This window comes from Marmota monax, unplaced genomic scaffold (genome assembly GCF_021218885.2).
Source record: "Marmota monax isolate L192 unplaced genomic scaffold, Marmota_monax_Labrador192_F-V1.1 WCK01_AAM20220418_F8-fsc00042, whole genome shotgun sequence".
In the NCBI taxonomy this organism is placed as follows: domain Eukaryota; kingdom Metazoa; phylum Chordata; class Mammalia; order Rodentia; family Sciuridae; genus Marmota; species Marmota monax.
In genome coordinates, this window is record NW_026693008.1 from 7,844,187 (window position 1) to 7,868,082 (window position 23,896).

At 54.1% G+C, this 23,896-nt stretch overlaps 1 protein-coding gene across 2 annotated transcripts in view; it reads left to right on the plus strand.

Annotated features, from left to right (window-relative positions):
* The window catches only part of Fam3d (FAM3 metabolism regulating signaling molecule D), a 28,736-nt gene extending 21,516 nt beyond the window's left edge, over positions 1–7,220 (plus strand). For both annotated transcript variants that reach the window (XM_046452686.2, XM_046452685.1), the window contains exons 7-10: positions 1,197–1,247; positions 3,399–3,483; positions 4,612–4,738; positions 6,836–7,220. In XM_046452686.2, the coding sequence (XP_046308642.1) occupies positions 1,197–1,247; positions 3,399–3,483; positions 4,612–4,738; positions 6,836–6,925 (353 nt within the window). In that variant the 3' untranslated portion in view covers positions 6,926–7,220. The remainder of the gene's footprint in view (positions 1–1,196; positions 1,248–3,398; positions 3,484–4,611; positions 4,739–6,835) is intronic.
* Positions 7,221–23,896: the final 16,676 nt, after the last annotated feature.

The following is a 23,896-nucleotide window of genomic DNA, read 5'->3' on the forward strand; positions in this document are numbered from 1 at the left end:
CCTCTAGGAATGTCTCCAGGCAGGATAGCTGTGGGAACGTGCATCATCTCAGGGCCTGAGGCTCCTGGTCTGTGTAGTGAGCCACAACCTAAGATCCACAGTTCTTAGCAGCCCTTCAGTGGGCGGAGATGCATTTGAGTGCAGTTGATGCTCTGCACCCCCACACACCCCAATTCCAGAAAAAACCACCAATGTATAAGATCGCAAAAGGAGTTTCGGGAGTCCATGCCATCCCCCCACAAACACTTCCAGGGACCCCCCCAGGAAAAGCCCTGCGTGGACATTGCAAGGCTCTGAGAATGGGAAGGGCTGCTCTGCTAGCCGGCCGCTGTCCACCGACTTCAGCACGCCACCGTGCCTCCATCTCCTCTGCAACACCCCCATCTAGTGGTAAAAAGTGGGAACTGCGACTTCCCTCCAGAACATTGAGGTTCCGGGACTCTGGAAACTGAGTACCCTTCAGCCCCACTGCAAAGCCCTTCGCCTTCAAAGGCTGGAGGACTCGAGGTGCAGGTTTTCTGTGTAGGTGGGAGTAACGTGGACGATCGTCGTTATTTTTATTGTTGCTTTGCAGCTAAAATGCACCTTGTGCCTGTGCTGTTATACGAAACCTCACCTGGTTCCAACAGCCCATTGTACACATGCAAAAACTACACGACGTGAAGCCCCGTGTTAGCAGTGGGCAGGATAAAATTCAGACTCACGTTGGTTAGATTCTGTTTTCTTCCAGAGATGCCCAACCACTGTTTCTGCACTTCTCGAATCAGCCCAGCAATTTTTATATTTTTATTTATTTGTTTGTTTGCTAGTTGGTTGGTGGGTCCTGGGGATTGAACCCAGGGGCACTCGACCACTGAGTCTCATCCCCAGCCCTTTTTCATTTTTTATTTAGAGACAGGGTCTCACTGAGTTGCTTAGGGCCTCGCTAGGTTGCTGAGGCTGACTTTGAACTGGAGTTCCTCCTGCCTCAGCCTCCTGAGCCTCTGGGTTGATAGGCATGCGCCACCACCCCTGGCTTCAGCCCAGCAACAATTAAGCACCTAATGCGGTCCTACATGCTCTTTACAGGACCTGATTTTATTTGATCCTTATTCTATTTTAGGCTTTAGGCTCCCCAGGACCAAGTTTCCGCAAAGTGAGGAGGTGGAACAATTCCCATTACAGGAAGTAAGAGTTCCGTTCTTTTTACCCTCTAGGAACCACAGGACAGGTGGTGAGACAGGACTCTTTCGACATGTACTCCGGAGGTAGGCACCTCTGGCCACACTGACATTCTGGGGTGGGCTGAGCCCTGCCCGTGGGTGAGGTCCCCTGGGACCTCCCAGGCACAGATCCTGAGTCAAGGATTCCAGTGCACTGGTTTCCTTGACAGGAGATCCCAGGAAACATCCACAGCAGGGTGGGAAAGAGAAACAGGGAAAGAAGGCCACCCGCACAGAGTGTCATCAAGCCAGTGTCCAGTACACACCTCAGAGACTGCCCGGTGGGGCCAGGAGCTGGGTGTTCTCCGCCCTGACACCCAGAACTTCCGGCCTGTGCTCAGAGGGCTCCAAGAAATGACCATGCTGGGGCCAGACAGGCATGCACTGGAAAGGACGAGGACACAGCCCATTGTCTGTGCCCACTCGACCTCTGCCGGGAAAGCAGGACTTGAGTTCAAGGTCACAGGGAGGAACCTCTAGTGGACCCAAGAACAGGACTCCAGAAAGGACCTCCCTGAGGCTCACACCCTGCACCTTTCTGCAGAGGTCTTTTCCTCTCCCTCTGCAGGGTCATGCTTTTTTGAGCTTCTCTGTGCACAGGGTTGCCCCTTAGAAGTGACTGACCCCCTTACCTTTGCACAGCTAGGTAGGACAAGCATTGTCCCCGCCAAACTAGGATACCAGACGTCTAAGTTCCCGCCAGCAGCTTGACTTGTGGATTGATGCTTTGCCATCACCGTCTTCAAATTATATTTATTTATTTATTTATTTTTGGTACCAGCACTTGAACCCAGGGGTGCTTAACCACTGAGCCCCATCCCCAGCCCTTTTTTATTTTATTTAGAGTCAGGGTCTCACTGAGTTGCTCAAGGCCTCACTAAGTTGCTGAGGCTGGCTTTGGACTCGACATCCTCCTGCCTCAGCCTCCCAAGCTGCTGGGATTACAGGTGTGCACCACGACACCCAGCATGGTCCTCAAATTCTTAATAATTTTTTAAATAAAAGTCCCTCTGCTTTCTTTTTTGCCTGGACTTCACAAGTTATGTAGCAAATTCTACTAACAATCTGTGATTCCATTTAAGTGCATTTACTGTGTGTCCAAAGTTATTGCCACATTTACCTTTTACAAAGAAGCTATAACCAGGGCTATCACTCATCCTTTTTTGACAGATGTAGCCTCCCCCCCACCCCCCGCTTTAACCTCTAGGCCCCTTTTTCCCATACTTCAGCAGTTCAAGAGCCTCTTTCTCAAGTTGTGCTATATCCAGAATCCTACCTGCATTGCTATTACTTTCCTTTAGAGTGGCTCATATTTCTCCTTTTTGTGAGGTAGGATTGAACCAGGGATTGAACTCACAGGCACTCAATCCCTGAGCCCCATCCCCAGCCCTTTTTATATTTTATTTAGAGACAGGGTCTCTCTGAGTTACTTAGAGCCTCGCTTTTGCTGAGGCTGGCTTTGAACTTGAGATCCTCCTGCCTCAGCCTCCTGAGCCGCTGGGATGACAGGCCTGTGCCACCTTTCCTTTCCTTTTTAACCTAAATAAATAATATCTTCAAAGGAAACTCTATCATTGCCCTAAGCAGAAAGCCATTATCACTTACACACAGGGAAGGTAACTTTAAAAATAAATATAATGGAAACCAATTGGTGTATTTTGGAGCTCACAGCACCCCCCAGGGCCAAACCTAGGCCTGTTCAGCAGAGAGTTGGACAAGTTCGAGGTGGTGTTAGAGACACAAGATGAGCCTGGCCTCGTGGGCAGCAGGAGAGAGTAGGGGCCACCTACCTTGTTTGGGTTGTCAGGGGCCACGTGGAGGACCCTCCAGCTCAGCACAGACAATCTGAGTGTCAACCAACGTAGGAGTGGGTCAGAGATGTGCAGAAGGGCCCAGAGGTCCTGAGAGGTCCTCAGTCCCCTGGGGGAGACCTTTTACCAGAGGCTGTGATGTGGCTGCACCTCACAGGACCCTGGGGATTTTTAAACACCAGTGTCCACCCCAGATCACCTGAATGAGGACCCTCACAGCTCATGTTGTCCCTCACCGAGGACGAGGGCTGCGGCAAGCTCTGCCCCAGGACACTGCCTCCCCCTGGCTTCCAATCCTGGGTCATTAGGTCCCCAGGTGAGAAGGGGAATGAGGGGACGTCACTTCCCCGAGGTGAACAGCACCCGCTTTTCTTCCTGCCCACAGATGCCAAGCTCCTGGTGAAATTCCTTAAGGAAATTCCACGGGACACACTGGTGCTGGTGGCCTCCTACGATGACCCGGGGACCAAGTAAGTGGGAAACTCCACCTGCCCAGCCACATACTGTTACAAACCACCCTCCTGCCAGCTCCATCTGCTGGTGACCTTCCCTAAGGAGATCAGCAGGCAGGTAGGTGCACAGAGATGTCCTGGGAGGTTCAGCGACAAACAGGAAATGCCCCCCGTCCACCTACGGCTGGCGGGTTACTGAAATTGCAACGTGGTGATATATAATGCATTATTATACATACACATGGGAAGATACACCACATCACAAATGGCCGTGTAGTAGGGCATGGTGGCACACAGCTGCAATCCCAGAGGCTCAGGAGGCTGAGGCAGGAGGATCGCGAGTTCAAAGCCAGCCTTAGCAAAAGCGAGGCTCTAAGCAACTCAGTGAGACCCTGTCTTTAAATAAAATACAAAATAGGGCTGGGGATGTGGCTCAGTGGTTCAGTACCTCAGGTTTAATCCCTGGTACCCACCCCCTCTTCCAAAAACACACACACACACACACACACACACACACAATGGTGCAGAAAATATTTAAGGACATGGGAAAATGCTCGCCCTTTGTACTAAGAAAAAATAAATGGACTGACAGGTGCCAAGAACTGATCATTACATGGTCCCAGACAATTAGGTCGCTGAGTGACATCCCGGTCACCTTAGTCAATGTGAGTACCCTCTGTGAGGTTCACACAGGGACTGTGTCACCCGATAAGGCATTTCTCAGAAGGTGTCCCTCGGGAACCGGCCCCCTGACTGCTAAAATGTTGGCGATGGTTATGTCAAGGGAGAGGGCGCTGCTCTGCTTTTCAGTTACTTCTTTGTGACATCCTGTGAACAGGCATTACATTTGCAAACACCTCTCCCCAACCCCCACCCTTGGGAGAGAAAGTCTGGGATCCCTGCATCCTAAGCCAGGGGCGCTGAACCCCTGAGCCCCATCCCCAGCCCTTTCTTATATTTTACTGAGAGACAGGGTCTTGCTGAGTCATAGGGCCTCACAAAGTCGCTGAGGCTGGCTTTGAACTTGGGATCCTCCTGCCTCAGCCTCCTGAGCTGCTGGGATGACAGGCCACTGCGCCCAACTCCTGGTGCTCATCAAGCCATCCCACCCCCCCACCCCCGATGGTCCTCTCTGGTCCTCTGCAGAATGAACGAGGACATCAGGTACCTCTTCTCCAACCTGGGGAGCTCCTACGTGAAGCAGCTGGGCTTCCGGGACAGCTGGGTCTTCTTAGGAGCCAGAGACCTCAAGAACAAAAGCCCCTTTGAACAGGTGGGTTCCTGGCCGCCCCCCACCCCTGGGGGGGGCAGTGAAGGGCTTGGAGGATGCCAGGGAGGGATGGACAGACAGACAGACGGGGAGCGGGGTCGGGGCGGCAAGGACAGCCGCTGTCTGCGGACTTGGTTGTTGGAGGGAGTCTCCGTGCAGAGCCGCCGGGGAGGGCAGCCCCAGGCCATCTGCTCCCACTCAGGCGGGGCCAACAGGCCGAACCCCAGCCGCCTCTGCCACTCTGTAAAAGGTGGGTCATGGGTGAACGCAAAGGTGTCTAGAAATGTACCCAGAAAGAGAAGGGGAAGGAGGACAGAGGGGGAAGGGCAAGTGACAGGGAGGAGAAAAGCTGCCACCGGGTCCCAGGTGTGAGCCTGGCAAACCCCTCCCCCTCCCACCTCGGACTCCCCACCTGGAAAGGGACCAGAGGAGCCCCGGGTCCTCTCCCAAGCTCCCTGTGGAGAGCGAGCTTCTCCCAAGGAGGGGACAGCAGGACCCCCCACCCGAGCACGTGGAAGAAGTCAGGAAGGGTCCCCAATATGGAGTTCCAGGTCACCACCATAGGGTAGCCCTGAGCTGTGGCATCTGGGCAGTCCCCAGATGTGGAGTTTGAGGAGCACTCACAGGAGGAAGGAGGGAGGAGACAGAGGTCAAGGCCACCCCTGGAAATGCTGTGCCTTCTCCCCCTGCCAGAGGCAGCTCCCCTCTCTGGACATCCCCAGCTGGGAGGGATTCCAGGAACTGGAAAAAAGTGGCCAGGCCTTCCCTGGCATGAAGTGAGGACATGCACTGCTGCCCAGATCCCAAGGCCAAGGGCTAGTGGTTCTGAGATTCAGGACACTGAAGAGGGCAGACTCTGACCCGAGGGCAATAGGGAGCTATGGGAGGATTGAGGAGGAGAGTGGCAAAATCAGGTTGATGATAAGAAAAACTAGCATCCAGTGAGTCTTGCTCTGCTCAGGCACATGCTAAGCAAGATACGCACAGGCTCTGATTTAGTACTTAACCGTAAAGTCAGTATGATTGTTAACTCACAGACAAAAAACCAAAGGCTTAGCCGGATGGAGTGGCCCATGCCTGTAATCCCAGTTGCTCCAGAGGCTGAGGCAGGAGGATCTTGAGTTCAAAGCCAGCCTCTGGAGCCAGCCTCTGGAGCAACTTAGTGAGGCCCTAAGCCACTCAGCGAGACCCTGTCTCTAAATAAAATATTAAAAAGGGCTGGGGAGGTGGCTCAGTGGTTAAGCACCCCTGGATTCAATCCCTGGAACCAAAAGAATAATAAGAAGAATTTCTTTTTGTTCTTTCTAAGTAACTGTTTCAATATTATCAAGGTAGATTTTTCCATTTAACATTTTTCTTCCATAAGCTAAGCCTGAGCGTTTCAAACACAATTTTAACTGATTTCCCACTCTTTATATCTTTATGAGTAATCATTAATATTTCATAGTGCTTCCACCATTTACCACCTGGGTGGCCAGAGGCAGGGACTTTAGCTCTCTGTGCCTCAGTTTCCCCATTTGTGGAATGGCATGGTAACCATAGGCACTTCCTAGGGCTCTTGTGCAGATTAAATATATAATGTGCTTTAGAATGGCTCCTGTCAGCCAGGCACAGTGGCGCACACCTGTCATCCCAGGGGCTCCAGAGGCTGAGGCAGGAGGATCACGAGTTCAAAGCCAGCCTCAGCAACTTAGTGAGGCCCTAAGCAACTCAGCGAGACCCTGTCTCTAAATAAAATACAAAATAGGGCTGGGGATGGGGCTCAGTGGTCGAGTGCCCTTGAGTTCAATCCCCAGTACCCCCAAAAAAATCCATGGTGCCTGGCATACAGCAAGTGCTCAAGAATTGCTAGGATTATCTTATTATTCTTGTCCTTTGAGGTGTCCTAGAAGGGCTAACGGAGAAGTTGCCTCGGTGCCCTCATAGGACATGCGGGCAGTCACTGGGCTCGGACACCTTGGGCAACTTAGGGTCCCTCTCTGAGCCTCTGCTTCCCCATCTGTGAAGTGGGGCTATGGGGAGAATGCAGTGAGGAGGCCGAGCAGAGGTACCCCCGTGGGTCCCACGCAGTCTCCATCCATCTCTCTCTCCTCTCTCTAGTTCTTAAAGAGTAACCCAGAAACAAATAAATACGATGGCTGGCCGGAGCTGCTGGAGCTGGAGGGCTGTGTGCCCCGGAAGGTATTCTAGCACTTCCTCGCCAGGGGCTTGAGGGAGCTTCTTGCTGACTTGGGACCCAGAGCCCAGGGACACTGCGCCGGGCAGCGACCTCGGAGGAAGAGGAGGGAGCCACCCGCATGGAAGGTCCTGGCCGTCCTCACGCTCCGGCTCCCCTCCTGCTGCACAGCCAACACCCCCATGGCCCTGCAATGTCCACCCTGAGACACGTCCCCCTCCCCAGGAACTGCAGACTGCTGTTGGTCCCAAGGAAGGACCGGCTGCCCACCACACTGGACCAAAATTAAATGTTTGGGGTTTTTTTTTTTTTTTTGCTGGTTTCGAGTGGACTCCCTGACCCCTCGAGATGCCTCCTTTCTCCCTGGGATTGGATCGGTCCAGACTCAGCTATGTGGGGCCGTGGGTGTGGGCAGGTTGGTGACAGCTTGGGATCCACCAGTCCACAGCTGGAGTGGAGCTGGAGTGGAGCTCGGCTTCATAGGGGTTTCCTTTAGGCATGAAGGAATCCTTGGTGCCCAGGGTATTGTGGAAGATGGACAGGAACAGGGGAGCCAGAGGAGAGGACACAGATTATTCACAAATTACTATTTTTGTTTGTGTAAAGTTTTTTTTGTTTGTTTGTTTTGCTTTGTTTTCCGGTACCTGGGATTGAACCCACAGGGGTTTAACCACTGAGCCCCATCCCCAGCCCTCTTTTATATTTTCTTTAGAGACAGGGTCTCACTGAGTCACTTAGGGCCTTGATAAGTTGCTGAGGCTGGCCTTGAACTCCCGATCCTCCTACCTCAGCCTCCCCAGCCTCTGGGATCCTAGGTGTGCGCCATTGCATCCGAGCTATCCTCTTGTTTGTAGAAGAGCTGGAGGAAATCCAGAGCTGGCGAGGTTATTGAAGGGGGAAGATCTGGGACAGAGTAGAAAGAGCGGGATTCAGGGGAGACGTCCTGCCTGGGCTTGGTTTGGGTTCCCGAAAAACCAACCCCAAAACAAGAATCCAAGTGCAGATGGTTTATTCAGGAGATGATTCTAGAAAATAACCAAAGGGGATGAGGGTAGGGAGACAGGACAGGAAAGGAGGCCGATATAAATGTCGTGTCGTCGACCCAGCTACCACTGTGGGCGACTGGCGCTCCACCCACCAGGAACCTCTGAGTCCTGCAGAACACGCACCCGGACATAGCCTAGTCCACGGGGAGGGAGCTGGGGTATCTGTACACCAACACCCGCCCATCACTTGTTGTAGTGACATCAATTCCTGGGCACTTCTTGTCTGCCCCATGTGGGGAAGAGTGTGGCTCCCCAGTGAGCCCCTGGACAAGAGATGCCATGCCAGCCACAGGTAGGCTGCTGGACACACTGGGCGGGGAAGACCCCAGGGACACGGTCCCAGAAGATCCCAGTTCCCAGGCTCTAGATCAAGTCCTAGAAGTGGTCGTGGGAGCAGAAAGCATGGTGCTGAGCCCCCAGAGCTGTGCCAGGAGACGGCGAGTGTGGGGGGAAGAAGCCCTCAGGCCACAAGGGTGTGGGACAGTGTCGAAGTCCTGGGAACGGGATGGGCTTCAAATGTGCCAAAGGGACTTGGGGTAGAGAGCAAACCTTACCGGTGTCCCCAAGGGAGTGCGGGTGGGGGGGAGGGTCAGTCCTTCATAAACCACCTGCATCCTGAGGTCGGTGGCTGGGGCTCCCTGGGTGGGCCTGAGCCATCCTGGGTGGGGAGACAGAACCGCAGCTCTGCAGGGATTGTCACTAAAGGGTCCAGCTGTGCAGGAGGAAATGCCCAGAGGGAGCCAGCCCAGTGGCTGTGAGAGAAGGGGTCCTGGAGGAGGCTGCATCCCCGTGAGCCCTCGGGGATGCCTACACGCGGCCCACCATGGAAGAGCAGGAGCAAGATGGAAGCTGGACAGGCCTGGAAGGGGCAGCGGGTGGGTGACAGGACCAAGGGGACAGGGTGAGCACAGACCAGCCTTCTGAGCCAGGCAGAGGGTCCTGGACGATGTCCTAAGTCAGTGAGACACAGAGATTAAAGCTGGGGATGATGTGACCAGATCCACATATTAAAAAAAAAAAAAAAAAGTCCTGGCAATCATATGGAAAATGGAGGCAGGGAGGCCAGTGAGGAAGCTGCTGTGTCCTCCAGGGACAGAGGATAGTGGCCTGGGCCCAAGGACATGGGCATCAGAAAAAAAGGGGGGGCGGGGCCCATGCCAGAACTATTAAGAAGGTAAACAGATAAGATCTGAGACTGACAGTTCTCATGCGGTACGCCAGCCTCCAAGAACTTCTGCAGGCTAATGGTGGCCTCAGCTCGCTCCCGGCCATCGGGCCCCGCCCCCAGCCCCAGAGAGTCCTGTGCTCTTCCCTCCGCCAAGGCCACTTTTCCAAAACTGTAAGTCTGATCCTCACCAGCAGGTGGCAGCCCGAGACAGAAAGGGAAGGGCGGCGAGGCTCGCCTACACTGGGCTCTGCAGAAAGAGAAGTGGGTATCTGGACTTGCCAGTGGGCAGTGGGTGTATCACTACTTTTTTGTTTTTGGTACCAGGGTGACCCAGGGGCACTTAATCACTGATCCTCGGTCCTCTTTTGTATTTTATTTAGAGACAGGGTCTCGCTGAGTTGCTTAGGGCCTTGAAAGCTGAGGCTAGCTTTGAACTTGCGATCCTCCTGCCTCAGCCTCCCGAGCTGCTGGGATTACAGGCATGCGCCACCTCGCCCGCTCACTGGTATTATTAATAGTGACATCATTGCCTCGCTGCCATGGAGAAGTCCTGTTTTATTGAGGCCCTGCCCAGAGCTTTACATGAATTACCTCCTTTCAACCTCATAGCCTCATGGGATAGGAAAACGAGGTTCAGAGAGGTCAAATGACTTGTCCAGTGTCACACAGATAAGGACTGGAATCCCAGTTTGCCTCCATCACTACTTGAAACAGGTCCTTCAGATCTACCTGGCCCTAAAAGTGCTGGGAGGTAAACAATGTTTCTTCCTCTTCTCTCTCCTCCCCTTCCCCTTCCTCCCCCACTCCATAATCCTGCTCCTCTTGAAGGCTCTCGAAGATATCTGAAGAGTGCAGAGACCCTCTGGGTCAATGTGCTCAGCCTGCACCAGGATGGCTTTGGGAGAGAGGGACCGGGAGTGGCTGGAGGGGTTTTTAAACCCTCTCACACTTGTAAGCCTTGCTTCTTTCCACAGGGTTGTGGGTCAGAAAGGAGTGGACACTCATACCCACTTTGCAGATGGAGAAAGAGAGGCTAAGAGATGTGCCCAGACCACCCAGTGAGATAGGGCAGAGAGGCATGGGGACCTCCTTGGCCATCCACCACCAAACACCATCCCATAACTCACCGGGGCCAGTGTGTCAGGAACCTCGTCCACACTGGGTACTACGCTAGGCTCCAGGGCCACGCTCATCCCTCCTGTCACACCACGGGGTCTGGATGTCACCTTGAGACCCTAATCCTACCCAGACTGGGCTTCAGAGCCACTTGAGAGACCCGGATTTCTGTGCAGCTGATAGGTCGTGTTTCCGCAGGGCTCCAAGCAGATGGGGGAACATTAATAAATGTGTAGCACCCCCTTCTCTCCTCCCACCCCACCTTGAGCAAGCTGGTGGATAATTATGGGATGGCTGCCCAAGGAGTCTGATCTTCAGGGTTGACTTGGAGCATGTTCACTACCCCAGCTGACTGCCAATGTAGCCATTGCCCTTTGCAATCTTTCAAGCTCTCTCCTTTCTAAAGGGGAGAAGCCGTGCGCCAGCCCCGACTGCAACAGAGAGCAAAGGGGTGGAGTCAGGCGAGGCAGGGGGTGGGGCCAGGCAAGTCAGAGGGTGGGGCCAGGTGAGGCAGAGGGTGGGGCTAGGCCAGGCAGGGGGTGGAGCCAGACGAGGCAGGGGGTGGGGCCAGGCGAGGCAGCAATTGGGGCCAGACCAGGCAGGAGCTGGACCAGCAAAGCAGGGAGGAAGAAGCTGCGAGTTTGTCTGGCTGGAGGGGTGCTGGGAGTCAGAAGAAATATAGTAACAACAGTGACCAATAAAGTTAATCATTGTCCTGTGATGAGCTCCTACAAGAAGTCAGGGCTGTACTCCGCATTTTGCATACTTGGGGTATTTCATTTCATCCTGCATCTTTTATTTGTGGAATGGTTACAATGTATCCCTCGCTGTTCTAGACCCAATAGGTAAACTGACGACCCAGAGAGACCAGGTCTCAGCTTTTGTGAGACGACCATTCCAGGCAGGGGAGAGAGACCATAAACCCAGAAATAATATCATTTCCATTGCTAAGTGGTGAGAAAGAAAGAAATTAGCAAACAGAGAGCCGGGGAGGCTCCCTTGCAAGGGAGGTCAGAGAAGGCTTCTCTGATTTGAGTCCAAAGGAGAAAAAGGAAAGAATCACATAAAGGTCAAAAAATGAGCCAAACGCAGTGGTGCATACCAACAGCTGGGGAGGTTGAGGCAGGAGGATCGCAAGTTCAAAGCCAGCCTCAGTAATTTATCAAGGTGCTAAGCAACTCAGCAAGGCCCTGTCTCTAAATAAAATATTTTTTAAAGGCTGGAGATGTGGCTCAGTGGTTGGAATTTAACCATTCCAGGTTCAATTCCCGGTACCAAAAATTTTTTTAAAAAATAAATAAATAATAAAAAATGAGGGTGGGAGGAAGGACATTCAGGCAGCAAGAACAGCAAGTGCAAAGGCCCTGTTCTGGGAGCCACAGGTGTCGTGGCCCTGGAACTATCAGGGAGAGAAGGGAGCAGAATGAGGTCCAGTCGATGGCAGAGCTTGCTGGGTCAGCCCTGTGGGGAGGGGTCAGGCTGTGTTCTGTTGGCCTCCACCAACCACTGCCATGTAATCAGTCCTCTGTGTGCTAGTGGACAGGGAAGGACGGTGAGTCTCCCCGCCCTCACTCCTGGGAGAGGGTCTTGTACTTTCAAGCACACAGTATTATTAACAGAGCGTGAACAGCAGCGCCAGAGAATCGCTGTTTTCCAGATGCTCTGCATGGAGCTTCCCTGGAATTACTTCATTTCAACCTCATTGCACCATGGGGGGAGGGGTCATCTAGCCCCCTTTGGTCAAGCATAAGATCACAACCCAGCAGGGGACAGGGTCCTTAATAGAATAATGGCTTCAAGTGCCCAGACCTGGCCCTTTTCAATCCTGTACAGGTAAATGATATTCTCTCTCCTTCCCTCTCTCTCTTTCTCTCTGACACACACACACACACACACACACACACACTCACTAAGGCACAGAGAGGTCAAACCATGTCCTAAGGCCACACAGCCATGAGGGACAGAGCTCCAATTCAAGCCCAAGGTAACTCTAATCTTAACCTCTGATCCAGGCTGGTGTCAAGAAGGAAGGGGTGTCGGGAGGCTGATGCAGGAGGATTGAGTTCAAAGCCAGCCTCAGCAACCTAGCAAGGCCCTAAGCAACTCAGCAAAAACCCTGTCTCTAAATAAAATATTCAAAAGGGCTGGGGATGTGGCTCAGTGGTTAAGTGCCCTCGTACAGAAAAAAAAAAAGATGGAAAGAGTGGTAAGGAGGGTGCCTTCCTGCCAGGGGCACTGAGAACTTGGCCTTGGGGCTGGAATCCAGCCTCCGGATATTCTCCTGGCCTCAGCCCAGGTCTCCTGCCCTCCAGCCTCCCAATGGCCTCTGCTCTCAGAGTTGCTCTCAGGGACAGCCCAGGGCCACAGGTGTCTTCCACGCAGCCTGCCCTGAGCCCTGCACCCCCAACACCCCAGGCAGCCTCCCCTGTCTGGCCCTGTCTGCTGCAGCGAGCAGCCAGGCGGGAAGGCCAAGTCCCTGCGGCGGGGCCAGCCAGAGGTCAGCGGCCACACCTGAGCCGTGGGAGGAGAGGAGGGGACCGCCCTGCTTCCCCTCCGCTTTCCCAGCTGCCTCAGTTTCCCTGCCTGAGAGAAGCAGGGGTCTGGGAGGTGGAGAGCCCCAGGGACCCCGGGGAAGGCCTGTGGCCACCTGGGGCCTGGCGGCCCCTCTGTCAGGGTCAATCGCCCTAAGCCCGTCTGAGGAGCTCCAGGCTTAGCGGCCGCTGCAAAAGCTGCCTTCCCGCCTGGGAGAATGAGTCACGAGAAGACGGGGGACCCTGGCCCCAGGAGCCCCCCGGGCCCTGGCTCCTGAGATCGCCGCCAGCAGGGAGGACCTTGGCCCAGCCCCTGAGGCCCACCAGGCCCAGCGCCACTTCACGCCATGGGCGCAATTCAGGGGAAGAAGGTAGGTGCCCCGGGCACCCGGTCGTGACCTGGCTGGGGGACAGGCTGGGCCTGCCAGCGGGGAGCCCAGCCACCTCGCAGCCCCGCAGCCCCGCAGCCCCGCCAGCACGGCCACCAGCCCCTCCACCCGTTCACAGCTGAGATCTGCCTCTGCAAACCCTGCTAGAACTCAGGGCGAAACCCACCCCGCCTGATTTCTAGGACAGAGCCAGGGCACCCGATCTCTCTGGTTCCCTGGACTTAAGCACACACACATCTCTAATTCCTGGAATATAGACTCCCTGGGCACCCCCCTCCATGCCCCCCAAGGGGACATCTGGCCCAGGTGGACACAGGGGCAAGATAAAAAATGATGAAAATTATAGTAAGTTGGCTAACCAGCTGTTTCCAGATGCAAGGTCCTGGGTATGTAATTTAAGCTTGTTTTTTTTTTTTTTTTTTTTGGGGGGGGGGTGGGGGGGTGGTTACCAGGGATTGAATCCAGGGGTGCTTAACCACTGAGCCCCATCCCCAGCCCTTTTATTTGTATTTTATTTAGAGACAGGGTCTCTCTGAGTTGCTTAAGGCCTCACTAATTGCTGAGGCTGGCTTTGAAACTGCGATCCTCCTGCCTCAGTTTCCCAAGCCACTGGGATTATAGGCGTGCGCCACCACCCGCGCCCTGGCATAGAGTAAACTGTCTATGCCTCGTTTCCTCATCTGGAAAAGAAGAACAGTAGCAGTCACTACCTAAAGTCTCATCATGAGAATTTAATGAATGAAACATGTAAAGGGTTCAAAAGAGTGACTGGCAGATGGCGTGGTGTATCTGTATCTGCTCTGTTATTAGAAGTATATTCATGTTATTACCCTTCACCCTCGAAGTCTGGGCTCTCAGCTGCGGGGGTTCACAGACAATGCGGCCGGCGCAGCATGTCTGAAAATGTGGCCCGTGGGTTCCCGCATCAATATTATTAGGTGGGGAGTCGGAGGGAGCCCTTTAAACAGTCACTTCCGGGGGCCACTCAGACCTCCTGGATCAGTCTCTGCGGGAGGGGCATCTGCATTTAATGCACAGGCTCTCAGAGACCGCGCACAGGCTTAGGGCGCATGCCCACGTGCACCCCGGGCTGGAAGCCCAGCAGTGCGGTCTGGTGGTCGCAGCCTCCGCCCACCTGCTGTGGGAGGTCCTGCATGGCTCTAGACCTCTGCTCCTCTTCTGTAAAACGGGAGGTTCACGAGACGATGCCTGACACCCGCTTGGCCCTCTGAACCCCAGATGACCTGTGATGACCTCATCCTTACACAGAAGGAACTCAGCTCCGGGGCAAGAAGGGATTTCTCAGCCGGCACATGCAGGCAGTGGGGACAGGTCGGGACACCGGCTCAAAACCCATCTTGCTTTTTGCTGGTCTGTGACGGCGTCCCCCATCTTCATTCGCTCCCACCCCGAATGCCCACGGAAAACTATCCCCTGGGCACCCGCTGCCCGGTGCCAGTGCTGTGTGGGGAGTGGGGGCCAAGCATGAAGTCGCGTGGTCCTTGCCGGCAAGGGCTCCCTGGTGGGCTGGGGCCACCTCAGGGAGGGAAATAGGGAGAGCTGGGAGGGTGGGTGCGCGCTGCAGCGAGAGGGACAGGTCAGGCCGGTGCTTGGGTGAAGCCCCCTTTGTTCTCTGGAAAGGCCAGGAGCAAGGGCTGAGCCTGCAGTCTGCACGGGGGCTCTGCAAAGGGTGGAGAAGGGTCAGTGTAGGCCCATCAGAGCCCACCCTTGGGCCAGAGATCAGGCTCCCTGTGGCGTGGCTGCTGCTCCCTGCGGAAGCCAAGGACAGGTGCAGGACATTTCAGTGTCATGGCCCACCCTGGGGAAGAGAGACGACCTGCCTCCCTGTCATGGCGTGGGCACAGAAAATGGAAAGACACTGCAAAGGTTAAGGGTGAACAGAAAGTGCCCTGGACCAGGAGTCCAAAGACAAACAGCGGCTGTAATGACTGGGGCTGGGGGTGCTGAGGGTCGCAAGTTCAAAGCCAGCCTCAGCAAAAGCGAGGCCCTAAGCAGCTCAGTGAGACCCTGTCTCTAAATAAAATACCCCTGAGTTCAATCCCCAGTACCACCACCACCCCCAGCAAAAAATAAAAAACAGAGTGGTGGAGAGGTTCCACAAGGCTCAAGGTCAAGGTCATCCAGCCAGTACCTGGCAGAGCTGAACTTTGAATCAGGAGGTCCAGGGTCAAGCTGCGCTGCCCAGCTTCTGAGGGAGAACTGAGCAGGCACAAAGTTCAACTCTGCCTGGGACCAACTGGGGCCACTTGCTTCACCTCCCAGAGCCTCAGTTTCCTCATCGGTTGAACTGGATGATGATTTTACCTCCCACAGGAGGTGAGTCTGGCGCACAGTAGGTCCCCAGTGAATGGCGGATGGTGCTGCTGCTGCTCAGGAGGCTGCAGAAGCTGCAGCGGGCAGGGTGCGGCTGTACCGGGGCAGCCCTGTAGGCTGGCACACCTCTCGTCTCTCACGCATTAACCCCAACTCACCCCGGTTGTTCACCACCCCCAGAGTCCCGGCCCTGTTGATATTTGCCGAGACACTCATTGGTTGGCATTCGTCTTCACTTAAAGAAAGTTTCCTACTGAAACAAGAGAGGAGCAAAAATACAGGAGAGCCGGGGGCGGTGGTGCACTCCTGTCCTCCCAGCAGCTTGGGAGGCTGAGGCAGGAGGATCACAGGTTCAAAGCCAGCCTCAGCAAAAGTGAGGCCCTAAGCAATTCAGTGAGACCCTGTCTCTAAATTAAAATATAAAAAAAAGGACTGGGGATGTGGCTCGGTGGTTAAGTGCCCCTGGGTTCAATCCCTGGTGAAAGAGAGAAAGAGAGAGAGAGAGAGAGAGAGAGAGAGAGAGAGAAAGAAAGAAAGAAAGAGAGAGAGAGAGAGAGAGAAATTACAGGAGAAATGGCTAAATTTGATGGATGACCTGACAGGGAATGTTCACTGTGACAGAGACCAAAAGGCACACAACTGTCTCCCCAGACAACTCCCCCCCACAGAGGACAGATGGGCCTGCCTGGCACTTGGGCCACCCAGCCCCGCCCAGCAGCATGAGGGTGTCATTAGGAGGCCCTGACAGCCCTGTCACCCCACTGCCTGCCACCTCAGGCTGCTTCTCTGAGGGGAGATGGGGTCCAACACCCCACTACTCTTGCTGGGGGAGTCCACAGCTGTGTCCCCACAAAGGACTCCTAGGCCCTCAGTGGCAGATGGAAGACAGAGGAAATGGCAGGTCAGGAGTTCATGGAGAGTAGGAGAGCGCACACCCCGACAGAGACAGAGCCCCTGCCCTGCCCCACCTGGTACCCCAGGATCCTTCCAGCCCCTGGGCCTTTGCTCACCCATCAGGTGACTGAACCCTCCCAACTTGTAACCCCAGACCAACTCCTCCCTGCGTCCCAGTCCCAGGGCCCTCCCCACCTGTTCTTGTCAGCCGTGGCCCATCTGTCCTCAAGTTCCTAGCCACTGCTGTGACACTGTCCCCGCTACCAGCTCAGCTGTTAATTCAGAAACCTGTGAGGGGCGATGGGGGATTGAGAAGAGACAAACAGACACACACATAGAGAGAAAGCTGGGGCCAGGGGGGACACTGTCCTCTGTTGGAGGAACAATGACCCAGAGCTAGCTCAGCACGTTTATTATTAGGTTTCATCATCAAAAAAGTTTTTTTGTGAAAGTTTCTTCAAAGCATGCAGGATTGAGGGTCAAAGACTAGTGGCCAGTTATAATGATCAATTTGCACTCATAATTCTCCATCCCTGGCAGCTGGTGTCTGGATTCAAGGTCAAGACTGATAGTCCTGTGCCTAGCACAGAACCTCCTTTAAGCAGGCCGTCACCATGGCAACTGGGCAGTCTTGATCTGCACCTTTGCACAGGAAGTTCCCAGGGCAGGCACAGCTCCTGCTGTAGGACAGAGAACATGGTTCAAACCACAGCTCCTGACAACACGGTCCACCAAGCCATAAGATAGTGAAGAGGAAGAGGAGAAAGACATTGGCTAGGGAACACCAATGCCACCAGCCAGCCAAGCACAGGCTTCTGTGCCACCCTTGAGAGGAGGCCTCGGTCCTGCTTGACACTGAGCTAGCCATTCCTCCTGCTTCTACTCATACAAATCACACAAGTGCTCTCACGGGGGACTATTATCCTCACCCCTATTTCACGGGTCAGGATACTAAGGCTCAGAGGTCACCAGAAAGACATGGCTGGGCCAGGAGGTGCACTGGGATCAGCCCAGCTGGGCAGCACTCACTTGGGGGACCTAGACACACCACATCCTAAGGTCTCCCTAGCCCCCTCCCTCTGCAGAAGGAGGCCAAAGCCTTAGAATGGAGGTTCTTTGGACACCGTTACAGGGAGGTGGATACGCTGGGCCAAGCAGAGGCTCTGGGACTCACTTGCTGGGTGATGTGCAAGCTTTGGTTTCTTTATTTGTAAAATGAGGATTAAAAACATTATTATTACTAGTGTGAAAAGTAACTGAGAAAATGCACGTAGTAGTCAGGTACGGTGGTGCACGCCTGAGATCCCAGCGGCTCGAGAGGCTGAGGATCACAAGTTCAAAGCCAACCTCAGCAACTTAGAGAGGCCCTGAGCAACTCAGTGAAACCCTGTCTCTAAATAAAATATAAAAAAGGGCTGGGGATGGGGCTCAGTGGTTCAGTGCCGCTGGTTTCAAACCATGGGAAAGAAAAAGAAAGAAAGGAAGGAAGGAAGGAAGGAAGGAAGGAGGGAATTCTGGGGCTATAACTGATGGTAGAGCACTTACCTCACATGCACAGGGCAAACATGACAGACCCAGTTCCCTTTTGGGAGAGGGTTGGCACCTTCTGGGCCTTTCAAATGGATGAGGTTCAAGACACTGACTTGTCCCTTTGATCTTATGAGGACCCAGTATGAAGCAGAAATGCAGGACCCCTTGTTCAAAATTTTTTAAGACTTGCCCAGGCATGGTGGCACACACCCAGTGGCTCAGGAGGCGGAGGCAGGAGGATGGCAAGTTCAAAGCCAGCCTCAGCAACTTAGTGAGGCCCCAAGCAACTCAGGGAGACCCTGTCTCTAAACAAAACATAAAAAAGGGCTGGGGATGGGGCTCAGTGGTTAAGCACCCCTGGGTTTAACCCCTGGTACTAAAAAAAAGAAAAGGAAGGAAGAAAGAAAAAAATGTTTTTTTAAAAAATCTCAACATGCCAACAGCCAAGCATCTGATGAATCCTATGCCCTGCCGAGCCCAGAACCCTGTGCTACTGTGCAATTCACTCGCCCAGAGAGCGGGCCCAGGCCTCAGTGCCTTCCAAGGGGACGTCCATGCATGGAAGGCCACATCCCCAGGGCTGTGTGAGCCGGCATGCTGGGGCTGGGAGCAGGACTTCCAGATCCTGGACTTTGCCCTCAGCCCCAGGATCCCTCTGCTGGGGCTGGGAGCAAGACTTCCAGATCCTGGACTTTGCCCTCAGCCCCAGGATCCCTCTGCGGCTCCCTCTGTTAGCCCCCTGCATCTGACAGTCCCTGTGTGTTCTTCCTCCCTTTAGTGTCCCCACACCTCATCCACCCCACCCCCAGAATGGCTTGGGTGGGAACTAAAAAAGTTAGAGTTGCAATTTCTTCCCCAGGGACAGAGGGTGGGGCAAGGCAGCAGATGAAATGCGCATCTGAGGACAGACGGAGTGGCCGAGAAGGACAGTTTCCTGTCCCTTGAGACGGGAATGGGGCTTTTATTCTACCTTCTTCAAATTGGATTCAGGAGCTGAATGCCCAGGGGTGCCTCGAACAGATGTATAAGTTGGGCACTGCACAAAGGCAAACCAGTTGATGGGTTGGAGGGGGTAGAAATCCAGCCACCCTCTGCTGGCGGGGCTGGTGCCCAGGTGCTGGCTTCAGGAGCCCCGAGGAAGGGGTGCTGCTGTGTGATTCAACACAGACAGCCCTGACACCCACTCTTCCCAAACTAAAACTTCTGTCCATCTTTATGGCTGGATGCCCATCTTGGGAGGGAGGAGGAAGAAAGGAAGAAGGACAGGCTTCCCTGACAGACTCTCAAACGTCCACCCAAGATGAGGGGCTTAGTAGATAAGCCGAGAGGGAGCCGAGCTTGTCTCAGAGATGCATTTGCATAATTAGGCCCACGGGTGTCGCTAAACCTGTGGGCTTGTGGGGGCAGCTGAGAGAGGGACAGGAAAACAGAAGGGGGTCAAGTTCCCCAGGGACCTCAGGGCACCACGCCACCAATCTGACTTCCCTAGGACAAATACCGTCACACTCTCCCGGCTTTCTGGTCTTTCCACTGTAAAGGGCACACTGTTGTGATTTGTCTTCCGTTCTTGATTTTTATCCATCAGGGAAGGGAGAATATGTTTGGTTTTTGTTTTATCATTGTGTCTTCAGAGCACACAGTAGGTGCTTAATAAGTGGAGATTATGCTGTGTTTTGGGTTTACCATTGCATCCCCAGAGCAGATAGTAGGTGCTCAATAAATGGAGACTATGGTTGGTTTTTGGTTTACCATTGTGTCCCCAGAGCACATAGTAGGTGTTAAATAAATGGAGGAAGGAAGAAAGGGGAGAGGAAGGGGCTGCCACAGGAGGGTGTCCCTGGCACCTTAGCTCCCCGCCCAGTCCCTCCCCTTACCCTGCCAGAGCACCACCCACATTTTCTCTAGAGAAGAAACAGGCAGAAGGAGCCAAGATGGCCTCTCCTGCGCCAGCCTCAGGCTGTGGAGGCAGATCTCATCTCCCAGACGGTAGACAGAGGAGCTCGTCTTCATTCTTGGTTTCTTATTCGTCTGCCTCCTCTTAGTCTAATCTTCTCTGTGCCCCTCAGAGGCCCCGAGCAACCTTGGGCAAAACCATGTCCCTCTCTGGGCGCCAAGTTTCTTCCCACATCAAAGCAGGTGTGGTGGCTGCACCAGCTGCTGGTTCAGGGGTAAAATGAGGCAGGGAGAAGAGAGTCATTCCCCCAAGGGCCAATCAAGACCTGTCATCAGTCTCTCTCAGCAGCTGGGGACACAAGGTCTCCCCTGTTTCACAGCCAAGAAGTAACTAGACAGAATCACCCTGTGCAGAAGCCAGTCAGAAGCCAGATTCCTCCCACCAGCACCAAGGTCCCCTCGAGACCCTGCCCAGCGTAGCCCGACCTGGCCCTACCCCTTCCCACCAGACACCATCTTTCTCATCTGTAAAATGGGCTCTTCCTGAAGATAAAAATAAGAACGCCTTCTAATACTTGGGTCGCTGCACAGTCCTCTCCACCAAGGTATCGGTGTCTGCATGCAGACTCAAAGAGGTTGAGCTCTCTCCTCAAAATCACACAGCAAGGTCAGAACGGGGGACTTCATCCTGGATACACGTGCCCACCAACCTGTTTTCCAAGCCTGGGGACTGAGGCTGTTCATCTCAAGCCAGAGTAAACCTTCACTCGCTGGGTAGAGTTAATAGGCCCCTCTGGGAGCCCTGCTGAGGAGCAGCCTTCAAGTTCAGAGGAATTTAATTTCTCTCTTGAAAGGACGAGGAGGTGGGGCCCGGAGAGCTAAATCAAAGCCGGCTTTCCTGCCGGCAGGAACCCAAAAGCCAGCTCCCGCCCTGGGCCCCTGGGATCGGCTTTCAGAACATTGTGTCCTACACCACCCTGAACTGGGAGCTTTGTTCAAAGGAGAGATCAGATCTCAGAGGCTGGGGTGCAGGGAGAGGGCGAGGCCCCGGGACGTTCTTTTGCTCTCTGAAATTCAAGTCCACCCAGACCATCCAGAGGAGCCACACGCACCTGGCTTGGTCTGGATGACATCTTGCTCCTAAGGTAGATGGGGATAGAGACCGAGATGTCCCCTGGGGAGGGCGGGCCCCAGAAGGGCAGTAAGTCAGCCAGAAAGGAGGCCACGTGTGCCAGGTTTGTTTGGGGTTTGGGTTTTGGTACCAGGGATTGAACCCAGAGGCACTGAACCACAGAGCACACCCCCAGCCCTTTTTTATATTTTATTTAGACACAGGGCCTCCCCGAGTTGCTTAGGGCCTCGCTGAGTTGCTGAGGCTGACTTTGAACTCGCGACCCTCCTGCCTCAGCCTCCCGAGCTGCTGCACCTACAGGTGTGTAGCGTGGGATTCCTGGGGTCTCAGAAGCCTGCCCGCTGCCGGGTGAGCTGGCGCGCGCCTCTGATCCCAGCTGATCACGCCTATGATCTCTGGAGGCTGAGGCAGGAGGATCGCGAGTTCAAACCCCACCATATCTGCCGTTTTGAGGGATCATCTAAGGTTTGGCTGGACCCACCAGAGCCCCTGGGCATACCTGGGGGCATTCTGGGATGTACCATACAGCAGATGCTCATGGATCTGCTCCCCCTGGACCCCAAGAAGCCAGCCTTTGCACAGGTCTCCTGGTGACTCTGAGCACAGCCAGGCACCATTTCCTGAAGCATCACAAATGTTCTCACAGTTCTGGAGGCTAAAAGCCGAAATCAAGGTATTGGCAGGGTTATGCTCCCCTGACGACTCTGGGGGTCTGTTCCAGGCCCTTCTCTGAGCTTCTGATGGTAGCAGCAATCCATGGTCATCCTTGGGTCATTCTGGACCCCTCCCTGCCCTCAGCTGGCCTGTCCCTGTCCATCTGTGTCTCCTCCCCTCTTACAAAGACACCAGTCAGATTAGGCACATCTAATGACTTTATCTCCATTTGGTCACATCTGCAAAGACCCTTAGTTCCAAACAAGGTCATATTCACACATATCAGGGGCCAGGACTTTACTGTCTCTGTTTTGTTTTGTTTTTAATATTTATTTTTTAGTTGTAGTTGGATACAATACCTTATTTATCTATTTTTATGTGGTGCTGAGGATTGAACCCAGGGCCTGACACATGCTAGGCGAGTGCTCTACCACTGAGCCACAGCCCCAGCTGGAGGGGCATTCAACCCAAAACCGTAACCCCTGACCCACTAGGCCTTGGGGTTTAGTGGGCACTCCTCCTCCTCCTCCTCCTCCTCCTCCTCCTCCTCCTCCTCCTCCTCTTGTACTGGGGATTGAACCCAGGGGCACTTAATCACTGAGCCCCATCCCCAGCCCTTTTTATATTTTATTTAGAGACAGGGTCTCACTGAGTTGCTGAGGGCCTCCCTAAGTTGCTGAGGCTGGTTCTGAACTCACGATCCTCCTGCCTCAGCCTCCCGAGGCGCTGGGATGACAGGTGTGCGGCAGCTCACCCAGCAGTGGGCTGGCTTCCAAGACCCCAGAAATCCCACACTACTCTGGCTGAGCCCCCAGCCTCAGCCCTGGCCCCTAGGAGGCCCCGGGTGAGGTCACACATGAGGGTCCTTACTTTCTTTCTTCCCAAATCCCCACCTGGGTCCTTTTCCATAAGTGGAGTCAGGACTTCCTGGAGGCAGAGCGCACGGTGGACCGACCCTTGCATAGTATCTGTCCCGTTCTTCCTCGAGGAAGATCTGAGATGGGCGAAACCGAAAATTGTTTATTGTGATTATTAAATGTTTAAACTATTTCATTTAATTATCAAGTAGCTACAAAAGACTTCCAGCTGGGCAGGTGGCACACACCTGTCATCCCAGCAGCTCAGGAGGCTGAGGCAGGAGGATCGTGAGTTCAAAGCCAGCCTCAGCAATTTAGCAAGGTGTTACACAACTCAGTGAGACCCTGTCTCTAAATAAAATACAAAAAAGGGCTGGGGATGGGGCTCAGTGGTTAAGTGCCCCTGGGTCCAATCCCCAGTATCTCCCACCCCCCAAAAAAAATCAGTTTCCAAGAGGGAGTGGCCTCTGGCTCTCCATCCCCTATAGTAACAATAATGACGTCATGGTCGTCCCAGCAGATGCTCTGTCCAGCTGCGTACTGTCTGCCGGGCACCCATTGGAAGCTCTTGACCTTTGAGCCAGTCAGAAAATGGCCCTGGGAGAGGGCAGCTGTTTCCTGCCCTGACTCTCCAGGAAGAAGACTCAGGGGTCCACAAGGCTCCCCCAGGCCCACCCATGTGTATCAGGCCTGCTGGAAGGAAAGGTCCCAGATGGTCCCATAAGGAGACCAGCTCTGTGCCCCATAGACACGTCAGGGACCCACAGTGGCTTTCCCTCCTTCCCACTCCTCTAGGTGTCTCTGAGTGGGGGCTGGAAAAATGAGGAGGAGCAGGGGATGCTGGGGGAACCCGACTCCAGGTGGCCACAGGGCCTTAGGCTGTGCTCAGGACCTATTTATAGCTTGAGAAACGCTGGGTGTCTGTAAGTGGCATTCCACATTAGAGCATCGGCCAGCCCTTCACCCTCGCTCAGGAAGCAGACAGGAGGATGCACTCCAAGACTAATCCAGGTTATCTCACCTGAGGAAGGGGCCGAGGGCACAGGGAGACAGGATGCTCATTTTTGTATTTTTTTTTTTTTAATTTTTCCACTTTCTACATTGTCTGCACTGAGCAGGTATCACCATTACAGTCGGGAGAAAATCAACTTTGGTGTGAGTTTAGGTCTCATCCCATTTTACCAAAGGAGAAAGGAATTCCCAGGCAGGCCGAGTCCTTTACCCCAGGCCACGTGGCTGGACAGGGATGGCTGGGATGGACTCCCATCTGGGGTTCTGTCCTCTGTGCCCCCTGGGAACCCATGTCCAGGTCCTACGAGATCCCCTCTGAGAGCCGTGGAGCCCTGCAGGCCTTGGGAAAGTGACCAGTGGAAAGAGATCTACGTACCCCCCCACACACACACCCCAGCTCTCTGCTTGTTCATAAATAAAAGAATGCTGG